At 39.9% G+C, this 24,833-nt stretch overlaps 1 protein-coding gene across 2 annotated transcripts in view; it reads left to right on the top strand.

Moving 5' to 3' along the window:
* Positions 1-395: 395 nt before the first annotated feature.
* The window catches only part of rab11fip4b (RAB11 family interacting protein 4 (class II) b), a 28,103-nt gene continuing 3,665 nt past the window's right edge, over positions 396-24,833 (top strand). The window contains exons 1-12 of one of the 2 annotated variants that reach the window (XM_039797366.1): positions 396-743; positions 12,365-12,615; positions 13,151-13,336; positions 15,217-15,351; positions 18,492-18,527; positions 19,514-19,613; positions 20,163-20,266; positions 20,558-20,698; positions 21,079-21,160; positions 22,074-22,211; positions 22,400-22,558; positions 24,519-24,599. In XM_039797366.1, coding sequence (XP_039653300.1) covers positions 666-743; positions 12,365-12,615; positions 13,151-13,336; positions 15,217-15,351; positions 18,492-18,527; positions 19,514-19,613; positions 20,163-20,266; positions 20,558-20,698; positions 21,079-21,160; positions 22,074-22,211; positions 22,400-22,558; positions 24,519-24,599 — 1,491 coding nt within the window. In that variant the 5' untranslated portion in view covers positions 396-665. The remainder of the gene's footprint in view (positions 744-12,364; positions 12,616-13,150; positions 13,337-15,216; positions 15,352-18,491; positions 18,528-19,513; positions 19,614-20,162; positions 20,267-20,557; positions 20,699-21,078; positions 21,161-22,073; positions 22,212-22,399; positions 22,559-24,518; positions 24,600-24,833) is intronic. The other variant, XM_039797373.1, reaches the window with a different exon arrangement.

The raw sequence follows: 24,833 nt of genomic DNA, 5'->3' as shown, positions 1-24,833 counted from the left end.
GGCCTCTGACACAGAGCCAGGCAGGACTTGATATGCAAATATAGCCTGAGTAGGCGGCAGCCGAGAGCAGAGTGTGCAGCAATGTGAGGACTCTCACAGGCCCCGCCCACAGAAGCCAGTTGCTAAGCAACGATCTGCAAGGGTGGGAAGGGGGAGGAGTGGCCATGAATTCAACAACTGTTGCCTGATCTGAGCTCTCTCACTGTGTGAATGCAAGTCAGCTAGCGAACCAGTCAGCGAGAGAGGGAAAGTGTGTGAGGTGCAGAGTCTGTGCTTGTGTTTGTGTGTGTGTGTGTGTGTGTGTTTGTGTGTGTGTGTGTGTGTGTGTGTGTGTGTGTGTGTGTGTGTGTGTGTGTGTGTGTGTGTGTGTGTATGTGTGTGTGTGTGTGTTACACAGAGAGAGAGAGAGAGAGAGAGAGAGAGAGAGAGAGAGAGAGAGAGAGAGAGAGAGAGCTGCAGTCTGTTGGTGTAGAAGAAGCCAGGCAGCCGGTGCAGTGTTTTAAAGTGAACGATACATCTTGCTTCGCTCCTCAGCCTCTCTTTGGACTATACCACTAACAGGGACTCACCCTTTGGACTATCCCGACTCTTGCCTCGTAAGGGAACACCTGTGTGGGATGTGAGCCAAGACAACGGACTTAGACCCGGTGAGCAGGGAACAGTGGATGACTTCAGTGGATGAGGATTTTGCTGGTGGAAAGAGAGGGACTGCTGACCATGGACTCCCCTCACTAGTAAACGGGGTAAGCAACCAGACTGCACCCATCCAGCTGGAAAATGGGGGGGATGAAAGATCACTTGACAGAATGAGAACAAAATAGAGAAACAACTCAATAGCGAGACGTGAGGGTTCAGTAAAAGAGAGGCAAAAACATAAGCAGAGATGGTTATATGTTAAGGAGTGGGTTAAAGACTGGCGAGGTAAAGGGGGACAGTTCAGCAGCAGTGCAGAATCCATTGTCCCTGTGTGTGTGTGTGTGTGTGTGTGTGTGTGTGTGTGTGTGTGTGTGTGTGTGTGTGTGTGTGTGTGTGTGTGTGTGTGTGTGTGTGTGTGTGTGTGTGTGTTGCATGGAGTTGACCCTGCCTCAGAGCTTCCCTGTCTGTCTTGCTCAGCTGTCTGTGTCATCACGCTACACTCTCCTGTCTCTTCTGTTCACTCTCTTCTTGTTCCTGTCTGCTGCCAGTATCCCTTGTTATCATTTTCTCTACCTTCCTCAGTCACTGGTGGCTCTGTTGCAGTTTAACATCTCTCTGATGGTAATGGGATTAATTGGAAACCAGGGTGGCTGCAAGGAGAGGGAATGACAGAGTGACTGAGATCAAAAGAAGTGTGCAGGGAACAGGACAGATATAGTACAGATAGATCGGAAAAGATAGAGGAATATGGGAAAACAGGTTAGTTGTCTAACAGGGCTGAGGAGAATGATATTTGGCACGTAGTGTAAGACAGTGTAGGTAGGTGTGAATCATTGTGTCATTTGTATTTAACTTCCTCAGTAGCCTAATATTAAGTTATTTGGAAACCGTCTCAAATAATTATGCTTTATTACTGTAATTAAAGCTATTCCACTCTGTTTATTCAGGACATAGTTCAGTGTAAAAGGGAAGTTTATACCATATAGATTACGTTGTTTTTTAATCCAACCCCACTGAAATTGTAAACATAATACACACAACATGGAATGATTTAATTGTATTTAAAGAAATTTGATTTACTACTAGAAAGTTTTAGATGTCAATAATGTTACAGTAAACAATAAAAAACTCAGTCAGTTAAAAGGTTGTCTTTGTGGCAGTGTCATCATTTTATATATATATTTATATCATCTAGAAAATTTAGAAGAAATTGCTGTTGACAATACAACAGATACTTGCTGTACCTTTTAGCACCTTCTAATATCCATTCATTATTCCAAAAATAGAGAGGCAAGGTGAGTTTTATTTGTATTGTGGGGATTTCAATGGCAACACGTGACGTCAGACTCTATAGTTGTTTTGAATGCTCCTGTTCTTTGACTGGACATTGCATAGTGAGATTTACTATTCTTCAGCTGAGCAGAAAAAATCTCTGTTGATTGTCCCTGGGCAACCAAAAACAAAACTTATTTTCCACTAAAAGAGTTTTGCTTTTGGTCATATAGTTGAACATAGTTGCTTTTTACAGTAATGTGTATTCCGTAAACAAGATGGACATTTAGCCAAGCGTCTTTGACGGTGTAGTGTGTACACCAGGACTAGAATAACTAGATTAACATGCAGTACTTAGCTGTACTGGTTGAATGGAGGTTAATCTGTTAGAGTTAGAACAGTCACTCCTCTCTATGATTTCTGTCATACTGTCTAATACATTGATACTGTCAGAGACGAAAGAATAGTCTCTAGACAAAACAAACAATTATCTTAACACAAATACATTTCCCCAGAGTTAAAGGTCCAATATGTAATATATTTACTGTAATAAATCCAAAAATGAACCCAATCCATCATCAGATATTAAGGAAACATGCTAAGTTGAAATACTATATTTTCTGACAACAATGCTTATGCCAGTATTTTCTCCTTTTTGAAATTTCCGTTTGTGTTTTGGCCTGTGTGTTGTTAGCAACTGCCCAGTTTGACAGCCAGGCCGGGTTGCCAGATATACTTGTAAAAACGTAAACGGAGCACGCTACAGCTGTAACGTTGAGGCCATGAAAGCAGCAAACCTAAAAAAACGGCTTTTTTCTAACACTTGCATGACCAGAGACGTAACAAACCATCCAATAAATATTGGAGATGTATTTGAAAGATGGAGACAGCTTAGAGCCCAAAAGGACGCCGAGTTGGCTAATTTCCTCCTGAACAGGTAGCTAAGCATTAGCTTCAGGCTGATTTATCACAGCTACAATGGACGGGTCATTTCAACATTTGTGTACTCGCATTGAATTATATAGCTAGAGTACCCGAGTTGGTTACTCGCAAAAACAAATTGAGACACAGCCAGTAAAGGTATCCCGACTTGTCCTGGCTAACGCCGCTATGCTAACACTGCTAATATTATCGGAGGACCAGGCAAGCGGGTCACGGCTCTTTACAACATGTAACGTTAGCCTGTTCACCGGCCGTAGCTGACAACAGTGAGTTATTTTAAGCCAAGAGAGGGGGGCTGTAAATCGGGGAGAGGACTGTGAGCTTGCAGTGTGTTTAGCGATTGTTGCCGTAATTCTAAGCCAATAAAGTTTGATCAGTGGGATGGGTTGAGAGCATGGCAAGGTTTTGTGTTTTTAGTGGTTCCTACCGTAATTCTAAGCCGAAAAAGTGTGTCTGTCAGTTGAGTACAGAGCTCCGCGTGAGTACTGGTTACAGTACTTGTGACTGTCAATATAGCCAGCTTCTAACATTGGCTGCTCCGCTGTGCTGTGAAGTAATGTCTGGCTATGTGAGACAAGCGTCTAGCAACATTGTTGTGGATGCTGCGGTCTCAGCCTGGCAACCAACGTGAACTTCGAGTCTGGGGAGGAGGAGGTGGGGGAGACGACACTCTCCAGTATTTTGAATTTGTACTGCAGTAACTATTTTAAACACTAGCTGTCGGTATTACATATTGCACCTTTAATATACTGTAGTTTTAAAGTCATATTCTCTGTGAACTTCTTATACTTGTTTTCCTTTTAGAAAATGTTTGAGTTATTGTTGGCACAGAATACAACATTTGAATGACAAAATATGCATGCAACAGCTGAAAAGAAGCAGGGTCCAGACCACCTGCTGAGGGTCTGCCGCTAACGAACACCATGCCCCCATTCAAAGGCCGACAGCAAAAGGGCTGACAAACAGTCGCTTAGGAGAGAGACAAAGCACTTTGTTAAAGAAAGACTTTCTTTTTCTTTTCACTGGACATGAGTTTGATGACACTAAGGGGACAGTCAAAACGCTAGACACAGCACACTTTGGCTGTGAGAAGACAGACTTGAATGAGCCAGAGTTTATGTGTTTGTGCTGCTACATATGAGTCAGTGTGCTGTGCTTTTCTTTGAAGATGAATCAAACCGATGATGATAATTCAAGGGAAACATGTGGTTTCTGTAGCACTTTGAGATTCTTTTATGAAAAGTGCTTTACAAATAAAATGTATTATTATTATTATTATTATTAACATGACTGAACCATCCCAAATGCTAAATCAGTGGACTGCAGACCTAAAACCATTAGTCAACAAAAAAATTAATCCGCAAAAAATTGATAATGGATTAATGTTTTTTATTATCAAGCAAAAATGTTAGAAATTCTCAGGTTCCAGCTTCGGAAATATGACGATTTGTTGCTTTTATCTGGTATATATATCATTGTAGATTAATGGTTTGGGGTTTTAGACTGTTGGTTAGACAAAACAAGAAGTCTGAAGATGTCACCTTGGGCTCTGGGAAATTATGAGGGATATTGTTTTTACTGTTTTCTGAACCACAATTATCCTTTGTTGCAGCCCCAGTGGCCTGTGTTACGCTGTCTGTTGCAGGGCTAAAGAGGAAGCACTTGGTTTGACTTCTGTGGGTGAATGCAGACTTCCTTGTTTTGATGTGAAGCAGTAGTGCTTTTTGTTCAAACATACGGTGTAAGCAGCTGTCAAACACTTAAGAGTTCAGAACAGGTGGTTGGTACGCAGAGAGCAAATAAACTAATAAACTTACGCACCTGCCTACTTGTTGTAACAGCTTCTCTTAATTACACTTCAGTGTGCCACTTATGCTGTTTGGCTTATATTTGGATTTTTAAACACTTGTCCACACAAACATTGAGCTTTCTTTTTACTTTCTCTCTCTCTCAAGCATTGGTAACCACGTGTACAGGGATATAAAGTACAAGAACAGCTCTTTGGTTTAACTTTTAGACCAGATTGTGCCTTTTTTCTGATATCACACATCGCACACTGACACCCCCACCCCCACATGTAGAGCATTGACTGAATGTTGTGCATCAGTCAGCAGGATACAACCATTGCTTTGCTTGCAGCTTTGTGATCTTCAAGTACTGGAGCTAAATTGTTTTGTCATGTTCTTGGCGATGTTTTTCTTCGTAATAACAGATGCAGTTTTAGCACTGATTCACACACAATGTAATAGAACACTCATAATTACTCATAATCAAGATGTATTTCAAGTTTTCCTTGTTTAATGGGCTTACTGTATACGTATACACACACACACCCGCACTTACATGGAAAAGTTGGGATCAAAACACTCGTAAGGATCTTTGCTGACAGCACTCTTTTATTAACAGCTAACCTCATCCATCACCACTACCTGGTTTTAACCCTCTGCTCTTGTCCTAAACCGTAGTCTAAATGTTGATCTTCACTCTAAATCCAAATGTTCACATTAAAATACCCCCTTGATAAAATATCGTCGTCTTTCTAATTTCCAATGCCATTTTCCTTTCATTCAGGAAATTCAGACATGCAACAGAAGCACAGGCACTCGCACTGTTTCACCTGTTGGGGTTTCGTGCATGTAACTTACTGGGTTTCATTGAGAATACCTCCACAAAGTCTCCAGTGTAGGCTCCAGTCCCTCCCTACATTGTCCTTTGTCCAGCGCAACATTCCTGGTAATCCAAGCAGCTACATGTTTAGACTCAGGTGGAAACAAATGTGTGTGTTTGTAATGCTTTTATATATTTGTAGTTGTGTGTGTCAAGCTTCAAGTGTTAATGTTTTACATACAGTTTTGACTTAAAGATAAATTAGCAGGGAGGAGGGGAGGGTTTCTCACATTGGGGAGTCTCAGGTGTTTTTGTTCAGCATTTCAGATGGACTGTGTGTGTGTGTGTGTGTGTGTGTGTGTGTGTGTGTGTGTGTGTGTGTGTGTGTGTGTGTGTGTGTGTGTGTGTGTGTGTGTGTGCGTGCGTGCATAGGAAGAGTACTGCTTACCAAAAGAGCTGAATAATACACGCAGGCAGAAACATGCAAATACACACAGAGTGTTTATGCTGCCCTGTAATGGTATTTTGCTAGAGTGGTATTAATGTAGCAATGATCATCACTCGACAACTGAAGACTATTTAAAGGTAATATCTCTACATTAGCAATGGATTATTGATTTCATGAAAAATTCATCCCTTTCATTCCCTTATTTTTTTATTTTATTTATTTAAGAAATGTCAGAAAATAGTGGAAATTGCAATCACAATTTCCCAGAGCCCAAGCTGACATCTTCAAACAAATGGTTCAAACAACCAAAAATATTCCATTTAATATTGAATATGTCAGAGAAAATCCCCACATCTGAGAAGCTGTAACCAGTAAATGTTTGACGTCTTTGCTTGAAAAAAATACTCAATTGATTGACCAATCAAAATAATTGACTAATCGTTTCAATTTTTGTGTACACATTTGTGATTTAGAATATTCTGTAAAGCCTCTTATGCTCTCCCGTCCCGGAGCTTCTTGTTACCCACTGGTGCAATCTGAGGCTCAGAATGACAAAAGCATCCACAGGTAACAGTCACAGCGCTAAATATCAAAGCAGAAGCATTAAATGATTCACTTTATAGGGGAATATTTTTGTGGTGGCAGCACGCTAAGGGCTTAGAAGAATGGGGAGAAAGATAAAATAAATAAAATAAACAGAGAGAGCAAAGCCTCTGCAGAGAAACTCATCTTATCTCTGGAGCTCGCTCAGACAAACACAAGCAGAGACTGCTGTTCTTTCTCTCCCTTCTCTCTGTCTCTTTCTTTCTCAGTTTGCTTTATTGGCATGACAAAAGAAATACATCTGTGTTGCCAAAGAACAAACATACATATGTATAAACAGCAACAAGGAGCAAATAAATCTGATATAATAATACAAGTGAACAGGATAATTATGATATAATTGCAGATACTAAACAAATTCTGTGCATGTCACTCAAAGTCACTGTCTCCTTCTCCTCACTCTCTCCTCCCTCATTCTTTTTTCTCTAACTGATCCATCCTCTATATTCCCCCTTTTCACTTTTCTGCTCATCCTCCAGTTTCTATACTGCTGACTCACACTACATTAAAGCTTCAGTGTGGATTGATCCAGTTGTCAGTTCATGCACCTGCACATCCAATCCCTCCCCACACTTATGTAGCACTCCATCTCTGTTTGGTCCTCTGTTGTCTTTTGCACAACACTTGTTTTGCATGATTGTACAGCAACAAGATGGTTACTGTCTAGCTAGTTATACAACAAATAGGCGACAGGAACAACACCTTTTTAAAACCCTATAAGCTGTATAATTCTTTCAATCTAGCTTTGCTCAAATGACAAACCACAAAAGATTTCCTTTAAATATTTTTAGAGGATGGTCCTCAATGGAGAAGATCAGCTCACTTAAAGCTGTATAAGTTTATAACTTTTCAAATGCGGAACATTTGTAATTGATCAAATATCTAATGCAGATCAACTTGCATCAATAATTATTTTATTTATGGTATTATCTGCTGTATTCTTTGTTTGCTAATTGAGTTTTTATGTAAAATTCTGTAAAAGTTAGAAAACAAGTTTATGATAAATATGTGAAACTAAATTAGACACATGTGGTGGGAATCTCACTCTTGGCAGCATTTTCAGCTGAGAAAATAAGATATTCAGGTTGTACCACTCTTTCTCAGGAAAGTCCAAAGCCAATCTTCTCCCTCTTTTTCCATTTAGATCAATAGGGCTATGGCCAGAAGGGCAGATTAATGATTTGTTCAGCACTAAACTGGTATTGACTCTATAGCACTCAGCATGGACTAAAGGGGTGTGAGGAGGAGTTTAATGACAGCTGTTTACAATACTGCTGTTGTCCAACCTGATAAAGAGTTTGGGCCTTTAATGACTTAGAGATTGAACACTAACCATAAATTAATTGGCCTCTCAGTGTGTGTGTGTGTGTGTGTGTGTGTGTGTGTGTGTGTGTGTGTGTGTGTGTGTGTGTGTGTGTGTGTGTGTGTGTGTGTTGTGTGTGTGTGTGTGTGTGTGTGTGTGTGTGTGTGTGTGTGTGTGTGTGTGTGTGTGTGTGTGTGTGTGTGTGTGTGTGTGTGTGTGTGTGTGTGTGCACGGTCAGTAAAGTTGACTCTGGTTCTAATTGTGGAAAAAAAAGGGGATGTCAAAGTGAAGACAACAAAGAGAAAGAAATGAACTTGTACATTTACTTTTACTTTTTCGGAAGATGAATGTACATTTTTTTTCTACAATCTATGTCTACCAAATTGAGCAACAACTTTTAGCCATGCCCTCTAGGACGACACATAGTACATTATACATTTCCTATGAAAAATGAGTCAATTTCACTTCACTTCCTAAGAACTGTTGGTGCATGTATGTCCATGAGGAATTTGCATCGTGTATTTGAATAGTTTAATGATTTGACTGCAGGTCACCTCAGAAGTAATAAGATTGAGCAGGAGGACTTTGTGATAAACTTTTAGTGTATCTCTGAATGCATGTTTGCCACACACACACACACACACACACAAATACTGCCTGTCAGCCTCCCTAGCAACTGTATTGTAGCAGTAATTGCAAAACAGTAGCATCATTTGCGTCTCACAATATTCAGTATACAGTGTTGCTCAACAACTGCAGCATGACAAATACATTACTCAACGTTTTTGAGTTTCAGGGCTGTGTCAACATGGTGTGATTGGTAGTCATCATTCATGTTACATAGACTTGCATCTACGCACTGCTGAAAAACTAATGTCGCTGCCAAGCCCACCTGAAAGCTAATTAGGAGGTCAAATTATTTTCCATTTACTTCAAAAAGATTTCAAAAGTTGAGGCGCATGTGTTGCACAGATATATAGCAATGCTTGTTGTTGTTTTTTGGTTTTTTTTTAAAGTTTGTTTTAGTTGTCTCTGGACTTTTTCTTTGCTCTACCATCTGTCTCTCTTCATTTTTCCACATTTGGTGAACTCTCTCTCTCTCTCTCGTTCTCTCTCCTCAGTAGAGAAGTGACAATGATCCTTTATTTTCTGTCCTTTTATCTCTATTCTTCTCAATTTTTACATTTCTATTGCAGCTACAGTGGATGTAAATAAAAAAAAAAATCCCAGAGAGCCTGGCTTTGTTAGAGCTTCTTCTTTACTCTGTAGCATACATAAGTATTCATGCCGCACAACAACTGTACCTGGAAAATCTAGGCTAACAATCCCTGTATCTATACTGAAGGTGTGTGACTTGTATTTTCCTAGAGAATGTTGACAGTTATACTTACACACTCGTTAAGCCACCCAGACATGACATGTAATAAATTACCTAACAAATCTGTCACATGTGAGTAATCCAGTGATGATTGAGTATGTAGCTCATCTTTAAACACAACAACTGGGCGGGGCTCTGCTAAGGGGGTAGTTGGATAGAGAGAGCATTCACACATACGGCTAGAATTTGTAGTTAACATGCATATACAGCCAGACACAGTATACACATATATATTTGCATCGCTTTTTCAAAAAAACATCACCACATCACCAGACTCAAATGGACCACAAATGCACAGCAGAGGTCTGTTCACTCAAACTGAATTTCTCATTTCAGAAAAAGGAGAAATGTTTTGTCTTCTTCATCTCTCCATCTTTTTCTTCTCTGACATTAGCCTCACCTGGGAGAGTGGGGAGAGAAGTAGGGAAGATAGGATCTCTGTATTTAACTAGGTCAGACCCTGCAGCAGCAGACTCACAGAGAGATCAGAAATATTTTTCCTGTTTTATTTCAAAAAATGAAGAAAAAAAAACATGTACAACAGCAGTATGCTGTACAGAGTAATGCTATAAGGCTGCATAGTTTTTTTAACATCTGTTCCGACACTGTGCTTTTATAATGCATGGACATTATAAAGAAGCAATGTATGTGTACATTCTCATTCAGTTAATACAGTGAAAATCAATAAAATATGTTAAACAAAAAACATTTAATGGTGATAAAAGTCCTCCTTAGACCAAAGGGTGATGTGAAGGCGTGTCAGGCTTCAGGCAGAGCTGCTGCAGTTAAAAGCACAGCAGATCTTGGCATCCTCGGTTCAAAGCCACTGGCAGGTTGGATGTTGTTTGGCAGATTTGTGCTCCAGGGAATCAAGCAATTCAAAACACTCATGTTTTGGCGGTTACAGCCTCCAGGCTGTTCTGGAGCAGGCGAATACAGAGAGAGGCATACAGTAAACACACACACACACACACACACACACACAGAGTGAGTCAAAGAATGCTGACACACGTTCACCTGAGCAGAGGAAAAGGAAAGCTCTTTAAATACTTTGATATTATTAACTACAGCCTCTACTAGGTATATTGTATTATTGTAGCATGGGCATGATGAAGTTAATGAAAATGAAGGTATAAATAACATAATATCGCTTCATCAACTAGAAAATGTGTTACTCTGCCAATGAAGGGATAATTTAACGTAAATGTATTGTATAAGCAGGATTTGTCATCTTTTCAACCCTTATTGAGAAGTTTAGTTCTGTATTTTGACTGGTTTTTCTACCATTATTTGTTTATATTAGGTGAGCTAGCACTACATATGAAAAAAACTCTTTGTCTCTTTTCCGCAGATCGAGTGCAACGCTGTGTTTGCTTGTTCATTTCTTCAAATTGTTGTAGTGGACAGTGGCATCACACTGTTCATTTTTTCTGCTGCAGGGGAAAAAGGAGACTGGTCCATAGGAATGCTAAAGAGATCTTTATCCTTCCTTTTTTTCTCGTGACTCAGCTCCAGACCCCATAGTGACTCTTTGTAACAGTACAGAGCCTCAGTTTATAGGTTCAATGGGTACTTGTTGTACACAGGCATGCAGGTTTGTGTGTGTGTTTGGTTGTGTATGGGATAGGGATGTAAACAAATATGAATATATTATTTGGATATGTACACATAATTGGCTCTAAACACTTGCAGTAATATTAGTTATTTACAGACCATCTCAATTTTGACTCGTATTTTCACACTGTCAAAAAGCTCTGTTTCCACTATATTCACATCCAATGCAAGTCGTGACTTATTTAATTATTTAGGTTACATTTTAAGTTTTTTTGTTTGTTATAGATACAGACTTTTACACTCACTAGATATTTTCTAACAGTTTTTTAGTGTAGGCCCTGCTCACTTCTAGTATAAATTTGACTACATATAGTTTTGTGACATAGATACAGATAGTAGCTTTTTGTTGCATCCTTCATCTAGACACCTCCTGTATCTTTCTTCACAGCTCTCTCACTCTCTCGTCTAATCTCGCCATCACACTGTACTGCTATTTCCTTTGCAATCCTTCTTGGCTTTGTTCCTTATGCCCCCTTTTTCTTCTCCATGCTTGTTAGCTGTGTTTTTCTCTTCTATGCTTTTTCTTCCTCCCCACCTCCATCCATACTGCCATTCATGCCTTTTTCACTCCCCCTCCACCTTTCTGTCACTCACCACCTAACGTGTTACTCACCCTGCTCTCTCTCCCTCCTGTCTGATCACCTCCTCCTTCATGCTCTCAGCTGTTCAGTCACGCTGAGATAAGTCCTTGTTCTCTCTCTTGCATTAGACTAGATTTGAGCCGTTGAAGAGTGAAACTAAATGGAGCAGGACCTGTGACCTTTGACCTGTTGCCCTTTCACCTTTTCTAGCCCTTCAGACCCCCCTATGTGACCTTAAGACCATTCCCGCAGTGAAGGAATTTACTAAATGGGAAATCCAGCCTAACCCAGAATCCACAAGTGTTAATATTCGCAAACAACCATGATTTGTGAACAGCTCTCCTAAAACTAAAAACAAATTAATACCATTTTAATGAATTTCAGAGGTCTTCCATTGTCTAAAAATTATACATTTCCAAGATGTTTGGATGTATTTTGGAGAGAGATGAATATTTCTCCACCGTGTGGCATGTCACTGATATAATCAAAGATCTGAAAAAGTTTTCATTAGAATTTTGTTTTTTTTACATAATTTAAAAGTTCTTTGAATTATTTGCCTGTATGCCTACAGGTGAGTTGGTGTCAGTGAATTAGCTGATTTGTTATGCTGTATAACTACTAAATAATTTGTGATTGTTTTTTTACTCTGTATTTCTTTACATTTTGTTGAATCTGCACAATAACAAGTCATGCTGCATAAGCTGCTAGCATCTGGAGCGTCTTTTTTGTTTTGTTTAAATGAAGTGGATTTATGTTTGCATGCAATAGAAAAAATTGGTAACGGAAATAACGCTATCAGTGCAAAGAGTCAGTTGTGGTTGCAAGATTTTCACTAAGAAGGATTTGGCAACATCACTGTGATCCCCAAAACAGCCTCACTCAATCTCTGTTTCTGCAGGCCAGTGTCTGTAAATGTGTGTATAAACTCACTCTCACCCCCCTTCCTCTCTATCTTTGCCTTTCTTCCCATCATGCTCCAGGGTGGTGAGGAGGAGCGGCTTTGTCCGGTCATCATGTGCACACGGGCCTATCCTGACCCCGTCCCTGAGCGCCAGCTGTTTCCAGGAGAGGTGGAGGAGCCTGAGGAAGAGGTTGCAGACGAGGCCAGGGAGAGGGAATCGGACAGAGACAGTGCAGTGGAAAGCACCCAAGGGTCAGACACCTTTGACGGGCTGATCAGACCTGGAGACAAGGAAGACGCACTGGGGGATCTCTTTTTCTCTGGGGAGAAGTAAGCGTTGTTCCATCTTTTTTTTACTGCTTTACTGTCTGTCTCACTGTCTCTAAATCATATTTCAGTCTACATTCAGTGATGCTCCATGTTCCAGTGCTGCATACAGTAAAGAGCTTCATTCATGGGGACAGATGTCTGTTTCTTTTCACCTAATGGTTATCACTGCTGTTTTCTCAATTTGACTCTCTTAGATTCTCTGTCAAACTAAAAATATAAAAACAATATTTTCAAATAAAGGCCAAAGTTCTGTATTCACAGTAGAACCTCTCTCCACTACTTCTTCTGTAAAATGTATCAACAGTTGATATTTTGGGGAAAAGATATCCTCTGAACTCAAATAAAAGTACATGATACCAGGGGCTACTTTGTAATCATGTGTCATCATTACTTTCAGATCGAAATCTGAAACAAATTCTGTAATTCTACTACTACTTATGGAGTGCCTTTGTTTTAATTCACCACTCAAAATGAAGATAATGAATGCAGAGTGTAAGTAAGTATGACTCCCCACCCCCCCACTCTTTTTCCTCAGGTGTGGTCAGACCAGCATCTCAGTGACCTCTGACCTATCAACACGTTCCTCCGCTTCTCTGAACGAGGAGCAGTTTGAGGACTACGGAGAAGGGGAGGAACCGGACTTCACTCCCAGCAGCCCCTGCCCGGAAGACGAGACTCGGACCAACGGGTACTCTGACCTCGGCTCATCTGTTCCCTCTAGGTAAGAGAGTGTTAGAGAGAGATACATTGTGAGACATTGTTCTTCATGTTTAAATGCTGAGGTGACATTAGTAAGGTACTGGAATAAAGTACAATTTTGGTATCGGCACTAAACTTCAACATTGTATACCATAGCCACCACAATGATCCATTAATGAAGCCTCCCAAAAATGCCACCTTGTGCCACCTAACCTTAAATGATGACCATCTTTGTTAACATCATAACAATGCACATTAATGTTCTAGGTGCTATTTAACACAGTGAAATCTAAATATTAAACAGGTGTGGATATTGTTTAGACTGTCATCTACTAACTACGAGACAAGATGGATTACAATCAAGTGGCTTACCACCCCTGCCAATAATTTCCATATTGACAGTAGAATGTTTTATACGCAAATATTGTGGAATGGTCAACATGGTGGCGGTGTGCATTTTTGGTGTCGCGACCACAATAAAAGTCAAACATTTGGATTTTAAAATGCATAGTTTAGGTTTCTCCCCTACTTCCTCCAAAGAAACATTTGTTCTGTTAAATCCTCTCTCAAACTCTGAACGTTTTTGTTTCTTACCCAAGTCAGCTTGTTGCAAAAGTAATAGGAATTACTTCCTATTGTGTAGCTAAGTGGATGACAGTTGATGACCTTTTGTACCAATGGACTACTTCAGTTCAAAATTAGTATCTTGTTGTTTTGGGCGTGACAGGGAGTGATTTGGAGAAAGTACAGAGGCAAGGTCAAGGTAGTTACTGCAAAAATAGCCTTAATTAGCCTATGAATTTCTATAATTATTATTCAGCTTTCTTGATGAATCATAGCATTCTTCCCAGGCCCAGTGGCAAGTGTTTGGTGGCCGTGCAGATCATTATACATTTCAGTTGTGCCTAGGCTTCTTTGCTGTTTGTTTGAAGGTTAAGTTATGATAAAGACACTGACCAGTTTCTGTAGCTGAAACTCTGTTAACTATTATGGACTTGAGGCTCCACTCTGCAGAATCATTACCTGACTCATATTATTCTGAGTCTTGACTGTAGAAGTGTAGTTTTAGGATTCTTGCCCTTAAGGCCACATTAATATTCATCAAAGGCTTGTGTTTAATGGGATTAAGTCTCCCGGGCTGATAGAGTGGCAATACTGCTCCATGCTCCTTCCACGCATACCAAGCAGACAAAACTCACCAAATGGAGTTGGCATGGAGATTTAAATTCAAAATGAGGCCCAGATTTGCAAGAAGTTTTAGACAGCTCAGCATGGGAAAGAAGTTTGAATAACTACAGTACAAAGTGGGTTGAAGGTACACTTGCACGTTTTGGTATAAAAAGTTTTTGAGGGTGAGATTTTGAGAACTAAATAATGGGATTTGGGGGAGTTATTGGAAACTATCATGAAATCAGGGTACATGTATGCATTATGGCTTCTCCTTATTTTGGCAAAAGATCTGGTAATGAGTGATTGTTTTGCTGTCTTGCTTTAAGCGTCGGCACCTTCACAACATACTGTAACACAATAAACTAAGATGAGATTGCAAGTTACATTTCTGGATCTAAATACAATTATTCCAGACAAAGTGCTATTACTGAGTTCCTTTGTAGCAGGATTTGTCTTAGAAAATATGGATCATCTCATAGATGGTCAGAACTTTATTCTTTCTCTCCTTCTCAATCTTTAACATCTCTTTCTCTCTGTTTCAGTTTCAACTTGTATTGCTGTATTATATAGCGGACAGCCAAATCCATTTTCTAGGAGTCTTGGCACAGGCTACATGGTTTTATATTAACCCTTACTTTTCTACAGACTCAAATGGTCATATATTCTGCTTTCGTAGTCTTTCTCAGTGTATCGGCAGTTAAATACTGCATTTGTCTCTGTGTGTGTTTACAGTGCGGGCCAGACTCCTCGCAAGGTGCGTCAGCATTACACCGGTGAACTGATGGATGTCTACTGTTCTCAGTGCAGCAAAAAGGTCAACCTGCTAAATGACCTGGAGGTTCGCCTCAAAAACCTCAAGGCTAACAGGTAGGACACACACATGCATAGTGTACACACACACACACACACACACACTGTTACACAAGATCTACACCCACCAAATGCCAGTTGTTAGTACAACGTCAATAAAAAATTTGTGAGCTATTTCTACGCTGTTTTTTCCTTCCCTCAACCCTTTCCAGCTGACCACCACATTGTTATTCTGACTGTAAACCTAATATGACTCCACATGCTGAAATACAGTATACTGTAGCAGAAATACAGTACATGCTTCCATACATTGAAAAAGGTATCTATTCCTGTGAGAAATTAGCGTTAATTATCCCAGCAGGTCATTTTTAGACACAACCATGGTCTATTAAAAGACAATAACTTAATTATTAATGACAGGAGCTATACACCACGCTGTTTTAATGTGAGACAGAAACAAATGTCAGCTACTGTATTATGTGTATTGTACAGGGACACACAGAGGGATTTGAAGTGTATTGGTCACTCACATTGAACTGGTGAGGTTGACTCAGAGGTCACTGTTTGCTTTGTGTGCTCTTTTTTAGTATCATTTAATAAGAGTATGTTTTAAGTGTTCCTCCTCCTGTTTCATGCACAGACAAACACATTATCATCATTCACATGCACACACACACACAAGCACACACACAAACACTAATTGATTGTTATATAAGGCTGTCACTCCTGTGCTTACCTCATCAACCATTGTAATAGGGAATCTATTATTGGAAACCTAATCCGTGGTGACACAAGTGCGAGCGCGCACACACACACACACACACACACACACACACACACACACACACACACACACACACACACACACACATATACACATACATATAGTTATTTGAGAACACTGAATGTTGTAGAATATTTTTTTTGAGTACTGTGTGAACTGTGAAGTCACTTTTTTCTATGTAACTTGGACTCACAGCTGACTCTGCAGGATTTCTCCTAAGAAAGAAATACGGCTCTATAATCGAACAAGTCTCTCCTAATTAGACCTAAGCTTTCCTCTTATGAATAATGAAAGAGGAGTTATAGAATGAAACTAAATTGATTGGAGAAATTACTTTGAATGGAGTGAGCTCGTTGAAAGTGGATAAAGACTGAATAGGATGGTGGTGGGAATGGATTTTGATAGAGAAGGGTAAATATGAAACTGTTTAAAAAGGCAACATATATATATATATATATATATATATATATATATATATATATATATATATATATATATATATATATATATATATATATATATATCTCAGTCCAAAGAATGAAGGATTTTAGGCAAGACTAAATGGATTCAGAATGGACAGAAAGGGGCTTTTGCTACTAAGCAGCATACAGTATTTAAAGGATCACTTTTGCATGTCAAGCTCCTTTACACACAATTAATTAAATTAAATTGGCCACACTGAGGCAAGGGTAATAACTCATGAAATTAGTGGGTGGGGTTTGGTTAATTTCAAAATGGGTCATACATAGATGGGAAAGACATACATGCAATCTCACAAACCAGTCCATGTAAAACCAAACATAATTGCTCTCACTGACAAATATAGGCAATATTAGTATGTATGTATTCTTCTGAAATATTCTCTGTCTAGTGCAGTATATCTCACTGTGCATTCACTTTTAAGAATACCTGTGTGTGGGAGCAAAGGAATGGTGCTAGGGTTTTTAGCATGACCTTAAAAATGCACTGTTCGTATTTCTAACAATGTAAAACCATAACGTGAAATGTTTAACTTTTAATTATAGTAAAAGTATAGTTTGTACATAAGAGCACTTTCATACAAAAATGTTAATTAATAATTGACTGCATATTGGGCAGATGAAAGTTCAGAGATTAAAGATAAATTGCGAGCAGAACTTCTGCTCTACACTTTAGTCCCTTTAGACTTCTTCAAAGAGGACATTAGGTTAAGTGAAACCTCAGCTGCAGGGCAATTGGTTTGTCACACAGGATCAGTGGTGTAGTCTACGTGATACACAAGTATACACAGTATACCCACTAAGAAAGCTCCAGGATTTCCATATACCCACTTAAAAATGCCCAATGACACGCAACAACATACTTTCCATTATATTTTTGATATATTTTGTCATCTGTGTTTTTCTTCTTTGCATAGGCTAAATAAAAGTATTTCTCAAAACTTCCCTGGGGGGAAGGCAGATTCTGGCCAATACAGTGCAGTATACCCACTACAATACATTAGACTACACCACTGCACAGGATTATTGACCCTCTGTAAAACTTTGCTTCATCTGAATGAAGCAAAGTTGAGAGGATCCACCTGGAAGATCAGCCTTTTAGACACGCATGTCAGTTATTTCTTGGTAAAGCCAAGTTCAATATCAAGTTTCTTGAGATACCAATCTGTTACCAAAAAGTAAGAGTTTTGAATAAGCTAATGCTTTTGAGGTTCTTCGCAGTTTGCGTGACGAGAACAGTACTGCTGAAGCAGAATGAGTGAATTCAAGAAAATCTTAGTTGTGAGAATTGTATATGACATGATCGACTACAACCTCTAAATCATTAGTAGCTAACAAATTTGGGTTGACACGACACAGATAGAAACGTGCGCAAAGCTGTTTCACATGGATGCAACAGTGATACATTTCTTTATTTGCACAGAATAAACTGCTTTTATAGAGTTAGGGACAGCGCTCCTGTTGTCTTACTGTATATTCTACTACTGTATTCATTTTTACCAGGAGTCTGTGATCGTGTTAGTTAGTCAGTCTACATCAACTGTCATTTCCGTGCCCCCACAATAAGTCTGCTCATTTTTGTTAATCCAATGTGAAGCCCAGCACAGACAGACACATCAGACTGAAAGAGTCTTTGGGCTTTTGTCCCCCTGAGACAGTTGCTGAGCTGACAGAAACCCCCGCTCAACTGAACCAGGAGTGAAATTGTGTTATCATTGACATGTCCTTCAGTCTCTCTCTCTCTCTCTCTCTCTCTCTCTCTCTCTCTCTCTCTCTCTCTCTCTCTCTCTCCTGCATGTCTGTCACACTGAATTGCCAAAATCTTATTTGACATCAGCAGTTAGTGCCAGTGCATTGTTGAAGTGCAAGTCCAGACATATCCGTGGCAATTCACTGTAATAAAAATGTCTGTCATTTTGTTTTTCCATTTGTAGCCCCAACAGGAAAATCACCAGCACTGCCTTTGGAAGGTAAGCCACTCACCTGTGTGTGTGTGTGTGTGTGTGTGTGTGTGTGTGTGTGTGTGTGTGTGTGTGTGTGTGTGTGTGTGTGTGTGTGTGTGTGTGTGTGTGTGTGTGTGTGTGTGTGTGTGTGTGTGTGTGTGTGTGTGTCCACAGGGAAGGTCACTCACTTGTACTGTGTATGTTTATGCATTATACAGCCTGTGCTGCACGTGTGTTTGCTCTTTTTGTTGACATAGGCACACAAACCACCACACACAGCAAGATTACTGCCCGGCCATTGTGCTCTAACCGCCAGTTAATTAGTAATTGGTCATTCAGAGAAAACGCACAACATCTGGATGGAAATAATCTGATCTAAAACCAGGCGTGCTGTAAAATATTTTGCTTTTGTTCCAGAGTTGAGGAAAAAAAGAGTTTGGACTTCAGTTTTTCAGTGTCAGCCATGTATCCCTCTTCATGGCCAGTTGGTCTGTACTGAGTGAAATTTTTTGTGTTGAGGGTTTTGTCCTATACCCACCCACAGTAACTGAATTATAGTGACAGAGTGAAAATGGCCCGTCAGACCTGATCTATGTATTCAATATAAGCTTTGGCTCTCTCCCCTTGTTCCTTCCACTGTCCTCTCTGTCTGGTTTGATTACTTCTTCCACTTTATTGCTCTCTTTATCTGTTCTTCTTCGACTCTTTCCTCCTCCCCTCTTTCCTCCTCTTATCTCCTTTCCTCTCCATATAACTAATCTCAGTAATGGATCAGAAGCTTGCTGTTCTCAAGTTATTTTCATCAGAGGAAAAAAAAAGAGGTGTGTGTGTGTGTGTGTGTGTGTGTGTGTGTGTGTGTGTGTGTGTGTGTGTGTGTGTGTGTGTGTGTGTGTGTGTGTGTGTGTGTGTGTGTGTGTGTGTGTGTGTGTGTGAGACTCAGAACCAGCTGGTCCCTACCTGGCTCTATTCCGGGAAGATTCTTAAAGTTTGTGTGTCTCTATGTGTTTGAGCAGGCAGCTGCTTCACAACAGCAACTTGAGCAGCAGTAATGGCAGCACGGAAGACCTTTTCCGAGACAGCATTGACTCCTGTGACATTGATATTAATGAGAAGGTATGAATGTGTTTGTGTCTTTTTGTGTGTGCAATTGTGATTGTCCATATGTTGATCTGTGTCAGCAGACCTTTATTTACCTAAGCTCTTGTGGGAAGTAATAATAACTCTTCCTGTTTCTGTGTGACCACTGAAAACTCATGAAAGATTTAATATATCTCACCTTCAGCCTTTTTTTTACGCTCTTGGCACTAAAAATCACAGCAAAAAAAAACTTGTTTCTGGTGGATGCACAGCTTAAGTTGAGAATGCTAATTCATAGGATGAACCCTGTCAGGATTCCCCTTACGTCTGCAAATTCAAAGAATAGGGTTATCATTTTTAAGCCTTTAAAACCTTGGGAGTTGCACAATTACTTTTAAGAAGTCTGAAAAGTGTTGTTCAGTGCCAATGTGATATTTCTTGTTTTATTGAGTGATATTTCCTACTTTTTACACTGGCCAGAGTTTAGCATACATCTTAAATCCCTAAGCATCGTCGTCACATTTGATTACTTTTACATATATGGTGCAAATTCAGGTTTTAGTAAACTGTCTCTATTTCTATCAGGTGACTTCTCTGGAAAAGAAGGTGGCAGAACTCGAGAATGATATTATGATGAACGGTGATCTCAAGTCCAAGCTGAAGCAGGAGAACACACATCTGGTGCACAGGTAACAGAAGTTGTTACAGTGGCCATTTTGTGAGAGAAAACTTTCTTTCTGAAATACACAATTTGTTTTAGAACAAATATATGACCGGCCCAGTATCATATTATACAGATTATTCTCTGTAACTTCTCATTGTTGAAGGTTTTCTTTCCTCAAACGAGAAATTGTGTAGATGTAATGCAACAGAGTGTTTATTAGTAGTGTAATTTAGTTTTCACTGTTTCAAAAAAGTAACACTCAGCTCAATTATGATACTGTATTGAATAATTTTGTGTGATGTGTTCATCATCTCAGGGTTAATGAGCTCGAGGAGCAGCTGAAAGACCAGGAGACGCGTGCAGAACAAATTCTACAGGAGGGGCTAAGACGACACCGAGAGTCCTACAGCAAGATGGAGAGAGACAAGAACACACAGATAGAGCTGCTGACCAACCGGTGAGAAGCACAAATAATCAAGCACACATACTACACATATTTACAGTAGACGTTTTTTTTGTTTATATGCAAATTAATTAATTCATTAAAGTGTATACTCTGATGCTGACATACAGTTTAGATTAGGAAGAAAGTGAACATCATCCAGGGGATCCTAAATACCCTGGATATGGACATTGACGTGCCTGCCTGTTTGGAGAAAATGCAGAATGTTGCTACTGCTAAACAGAGCTCACAGATTTCTCCTGGGGTTAGTCAGTTGCCTCTGCTGCCACAGCATATTCTGTGGATGTTTGCTTAAACCGGTGCCTTAGCTGACGAAGAGACACACTCAGCTTATATATAAAAGTCAACTGATGTACAGGATTTTGTGTTTTTAGAGTTAAGCAGGTGGAGGAAGAGAACAGTGAGATGAGTCTTAGTCTGTGCCGGCTCAAATCACAGACAGAGAAACTGGATGAGGTAAGCCATATTTACTTTTTATGTTTGCTTTCTTTTATCTCGTTTGTCTTTCGATTTTACACATCAAAGTCTGTTTACAGGTCTTGGGGAGTACTAGTGCATATGTGGAAAAAAATGTTGTATGAAGCCTTTAATGGCTCCAGAGGGAGCTGCGTGAAGTCTGATCAACCGACTCAAGTGATGTCACTTGAGTCAGCGTTGGGTTGGAAGACTACCGGTTTAAAAATAAAAACAATCTGTGTGTATGGAGTTAGAAAGAAGTGTTTTTACCAGACCTCTGTAGCTCGCTCCTCATTTCTGCTTGAGGTTAGCGGCTCAAGGCTACGTTAACTGTTACTTGCATAACACACTTGAATGAGTAATGCAGCCACCAGGTTTTGACAAGGAAGAATAACGTTTGGAATATAAAAGACTATCTTTCATTCTGCTGCATCGATTTTTTTTTTTTAACTGCCCATTGCGAGTCTGACAATGTTATAGAAGTGCATCGGTGGAGTACTCTCACCAGCTGATGCTCTTATTTGGAGCAACTCTTTAGTTTACTGTCTGTTTCTCTTTCTCACATGCAAGGTCTTTGTTATTTCCATATTCCATCAACACAGTTCTACTGTCCTGAACCACACACCACTATTTTAAAACAGTACCTATGTAAATAACACCAACGCAGATAGAAAATAAAATTAACTCTATAAGTAAATACTTGTTTGTTGAATTTTCATGAACAAACGCAAACTGAAAACTTTTGATCAAAGATCTGTGTCGTTTAATAGTATTTATACAAAAGTGTCTATCACATGACTGCATACCTTAAATAGGAATGCCTATCGCATAACTGAGTGCATGTGTGCTTGTCTGATTCTACACAAAACAAACTTTAAACTGTAACTGTTTGTGTATGTCTGTCCTTCCTCAGGAGAAGCAAAGGATGACAGACAAGCTGGAAGACACCAGTTTGCGCTTGAAGGATGAGATGGACCTTTACAGGAAAATGATGGACAAACTGAGACAGAACAGACACCAGTTCCAGAAAGAAAAAGAAGCCATGCAGGAGGTGGGAGGGACTATTGTATGCAATCAGATACATGCACAGAGTGGGTTGTTTGCTCTGCTGCTCACTCTGTTTCCTCTCTTTCACTCATCTCTCTCTCACTGCAATTATACTGCCTCCAACACCCACGCCTACAAAATACTGCACTGGCATTATATAACACTGTTCATCTGTCCTTTCTCTGTGTGAAGCTGATAGAGGACCTGCGTCGAGAGCTGGAGCATTTGCAGCTCTTCAAGCTGGAGACGGAGAGGCCGGGCCGCAGTCGCAGCTCTTCCTCTGGGCTGGCGGACTTCAACAGCAGGACCAGGGAGGTGGAGCTAGAGCATGAGGTCAAGAGGCTCAAGCAGGTACTGATGAAAGACTCTGTTCAATTGTCTTTGTTGTGCACAGTCAGCTCAGTGAGTACTATATCCACTGAGTGTGCTTTAAGATGCGCAGATAATCATAAAACACTTTCACATTGATTTTAGAGAAAGGCGCCTGTTGTACAGCTTTGGTTTGGATGCACTGAAGGGAACAAGATGTGCAGGGATGTTAAGTCTCAAAGCATGTTACGTAATTATACCCTTACAGATTGAATTCTGAATATTATGTATGAATACTTGATTTTTTACAGAATACTCATCATGGTGGATATTTTGATTGTTGAACACATTACTTGTTTTCCTATTCTTGATTTGCAAAGTGTGTCTCAATTTGATAAATGTTTGATGGAGTACATGTTGATTGTATTTATGATAAGCTTTTATAAAATATTTTTCAACATTTAACATGACTGAGCACCATGATACTTACTCTAAGTCTCTGACTCTCTGTTACTCCCTTCAGGAATTTTGTCCAGTGGTTCAGATGCGCTACTTGAATTATATTTATTCCTGCAGAACGCAGTGCAGTTAACCTGGCTCTTATAGGAAGTATAATAGTTTCCAATTAACACAATAGATTTGTTTGTGTTACTGCCGGAGTAGTCTATATCCACGATGTTCCACTTCTGGGATTGCTCCGGTACCGCATGAAATTCTGCCGGATGCATGTATTTTTCACCGATGTCCGTTTCTTTGTGTTGGAATTTTAAACTCCAGTGGATTTATGAGGACTATGGTTAACTGCTCCTCAGATCTCTGCAGGGTAAATTGAGACAGCTATCTGTCTAGTCGCACATGACGATTGTGACTGGTTTAAAGAAATGCCAATAAACCAGAGCATGTTTTTCTCCCATCCCGGAATGCTGTGTGGAGTAGCCAGACCCTCCTCCGCTCCGCAGCATGTGGATGGTCTGGCAAAGGAGACTTCTGCCAGAGGAACATAAAGTGTGCCGCTGATTTCATAACTCAAGCCATACTTTTACATACCATGAATGTTATGTACATGATAGCAGATGCTAAGTTGATCACATTGAAACAGGATGGGTTGAGGCAGAATATATTATCATATATTACCAGTGCGGTTAGGGGCTTGTAACGTTCAAAGTCACTCACACTGGCTCCTCTCATTATCTTGAAATCCTTTAACAGCAGCACCATCCTCGACATGATGTACTAGTTTGGTAATGGAGATTAACCCAGCTTCATCACAATTTGTTACAAAATGTGCTCTGTATATTTTCTCTGTTCTTTCGTTTCTGTATTCCCAGATACTGTGACATTTGCCTTCGAAGTATCTGCCTGCCAGATTTAATGTCATGTTACTGTTTCCAGTCCTGTAAAGTGTACAGACCTGGCGCAAAGTAAACATCAGAGACCAGGGAGTAGATGAGGGTGTGTTTTAGATCTCTCTGATAAGACTAGTAAGTAGATGGTAATGCTCCTTGAAGTTGTATAGAGGCCTGTCTGACTCATTTTCATGCATTAGAAATGATCTTCCTAAGCCAACAGAAAATGCAATAAAAGGTAGAAGTTACTAAAACAAGTCCTGAAGCAGTTCTGGAAGTGGTGCACAGCCAGTGAGTTAGAAGTGCTGATTTGTACAGTGTGTGTATCTTATCAGGTACTAAGATGATAAAGTCCATGTCCCTGTGTAGTTGCCTCAGAATAAACTTGCATGCAAGAAGGGGAATAATAATGGTTTTATTCCAGCTTCAATCTGCAGATACTTCTTCTTTATGGCTTTCTCTCTTAATATATCAACTTGTTATTCTTAGCTACTTCCTGCAGTTTTAGATATAGAACAATTCAGTCTGATTGTCTGTGGACAAATTATGTAGCTGTGTGTCTTTAAGAGGCGCTGCCCTGTGACATCCATGAGGATTAGCTCACTATCTTATGCCTGCCTGTGCACTTCTGTAAATGTCTGTATGTGTGTGTCCAGCGATTTGTGTCCCAGGACTTTCTTCCCCCTGAATTCCAGCACCTGGTGTTGTCTGGGGCTCGGCTCCATCCTGGTCTGATGGTAAAATTGCTTCTGTGACTTTTGACCTCCCGATTAACCACTAATCACAATGGAGTATAGTGAACATGCCTAAGCTGAATTGGGGTCAATGCTGCAATTCCCTCACTAATGGTTCAGGATAGAGAGAGGGAAAAGCAAACTGACCGCTTGTCAGCGCTTAAAGGCATCTTAATCATGGAGCTTTCATAACACACCAGACAAAGCAGGGGAGCAGTTTGTTCTGTAACACGTATA

This window comes from Perca fluviatilis, chromosome 1, assembly GCF_010015445.1.
Source record: "Perca fluviatilis chromosome 1, GENO_Pfluv_1.0, whole genome shotgun sequence".
In the NCBI taxonomy this organism is placed as follows: Eukaryota; Metazoa; Chordata; class Actinopteri; order Perciformes; family Percidae; genus Perca; species Perca fluviatilis.
Note: the sequence above shows the minus strand (reverse complement) of the source record. Positions and strands in the feature narration are given on the sequence as shown.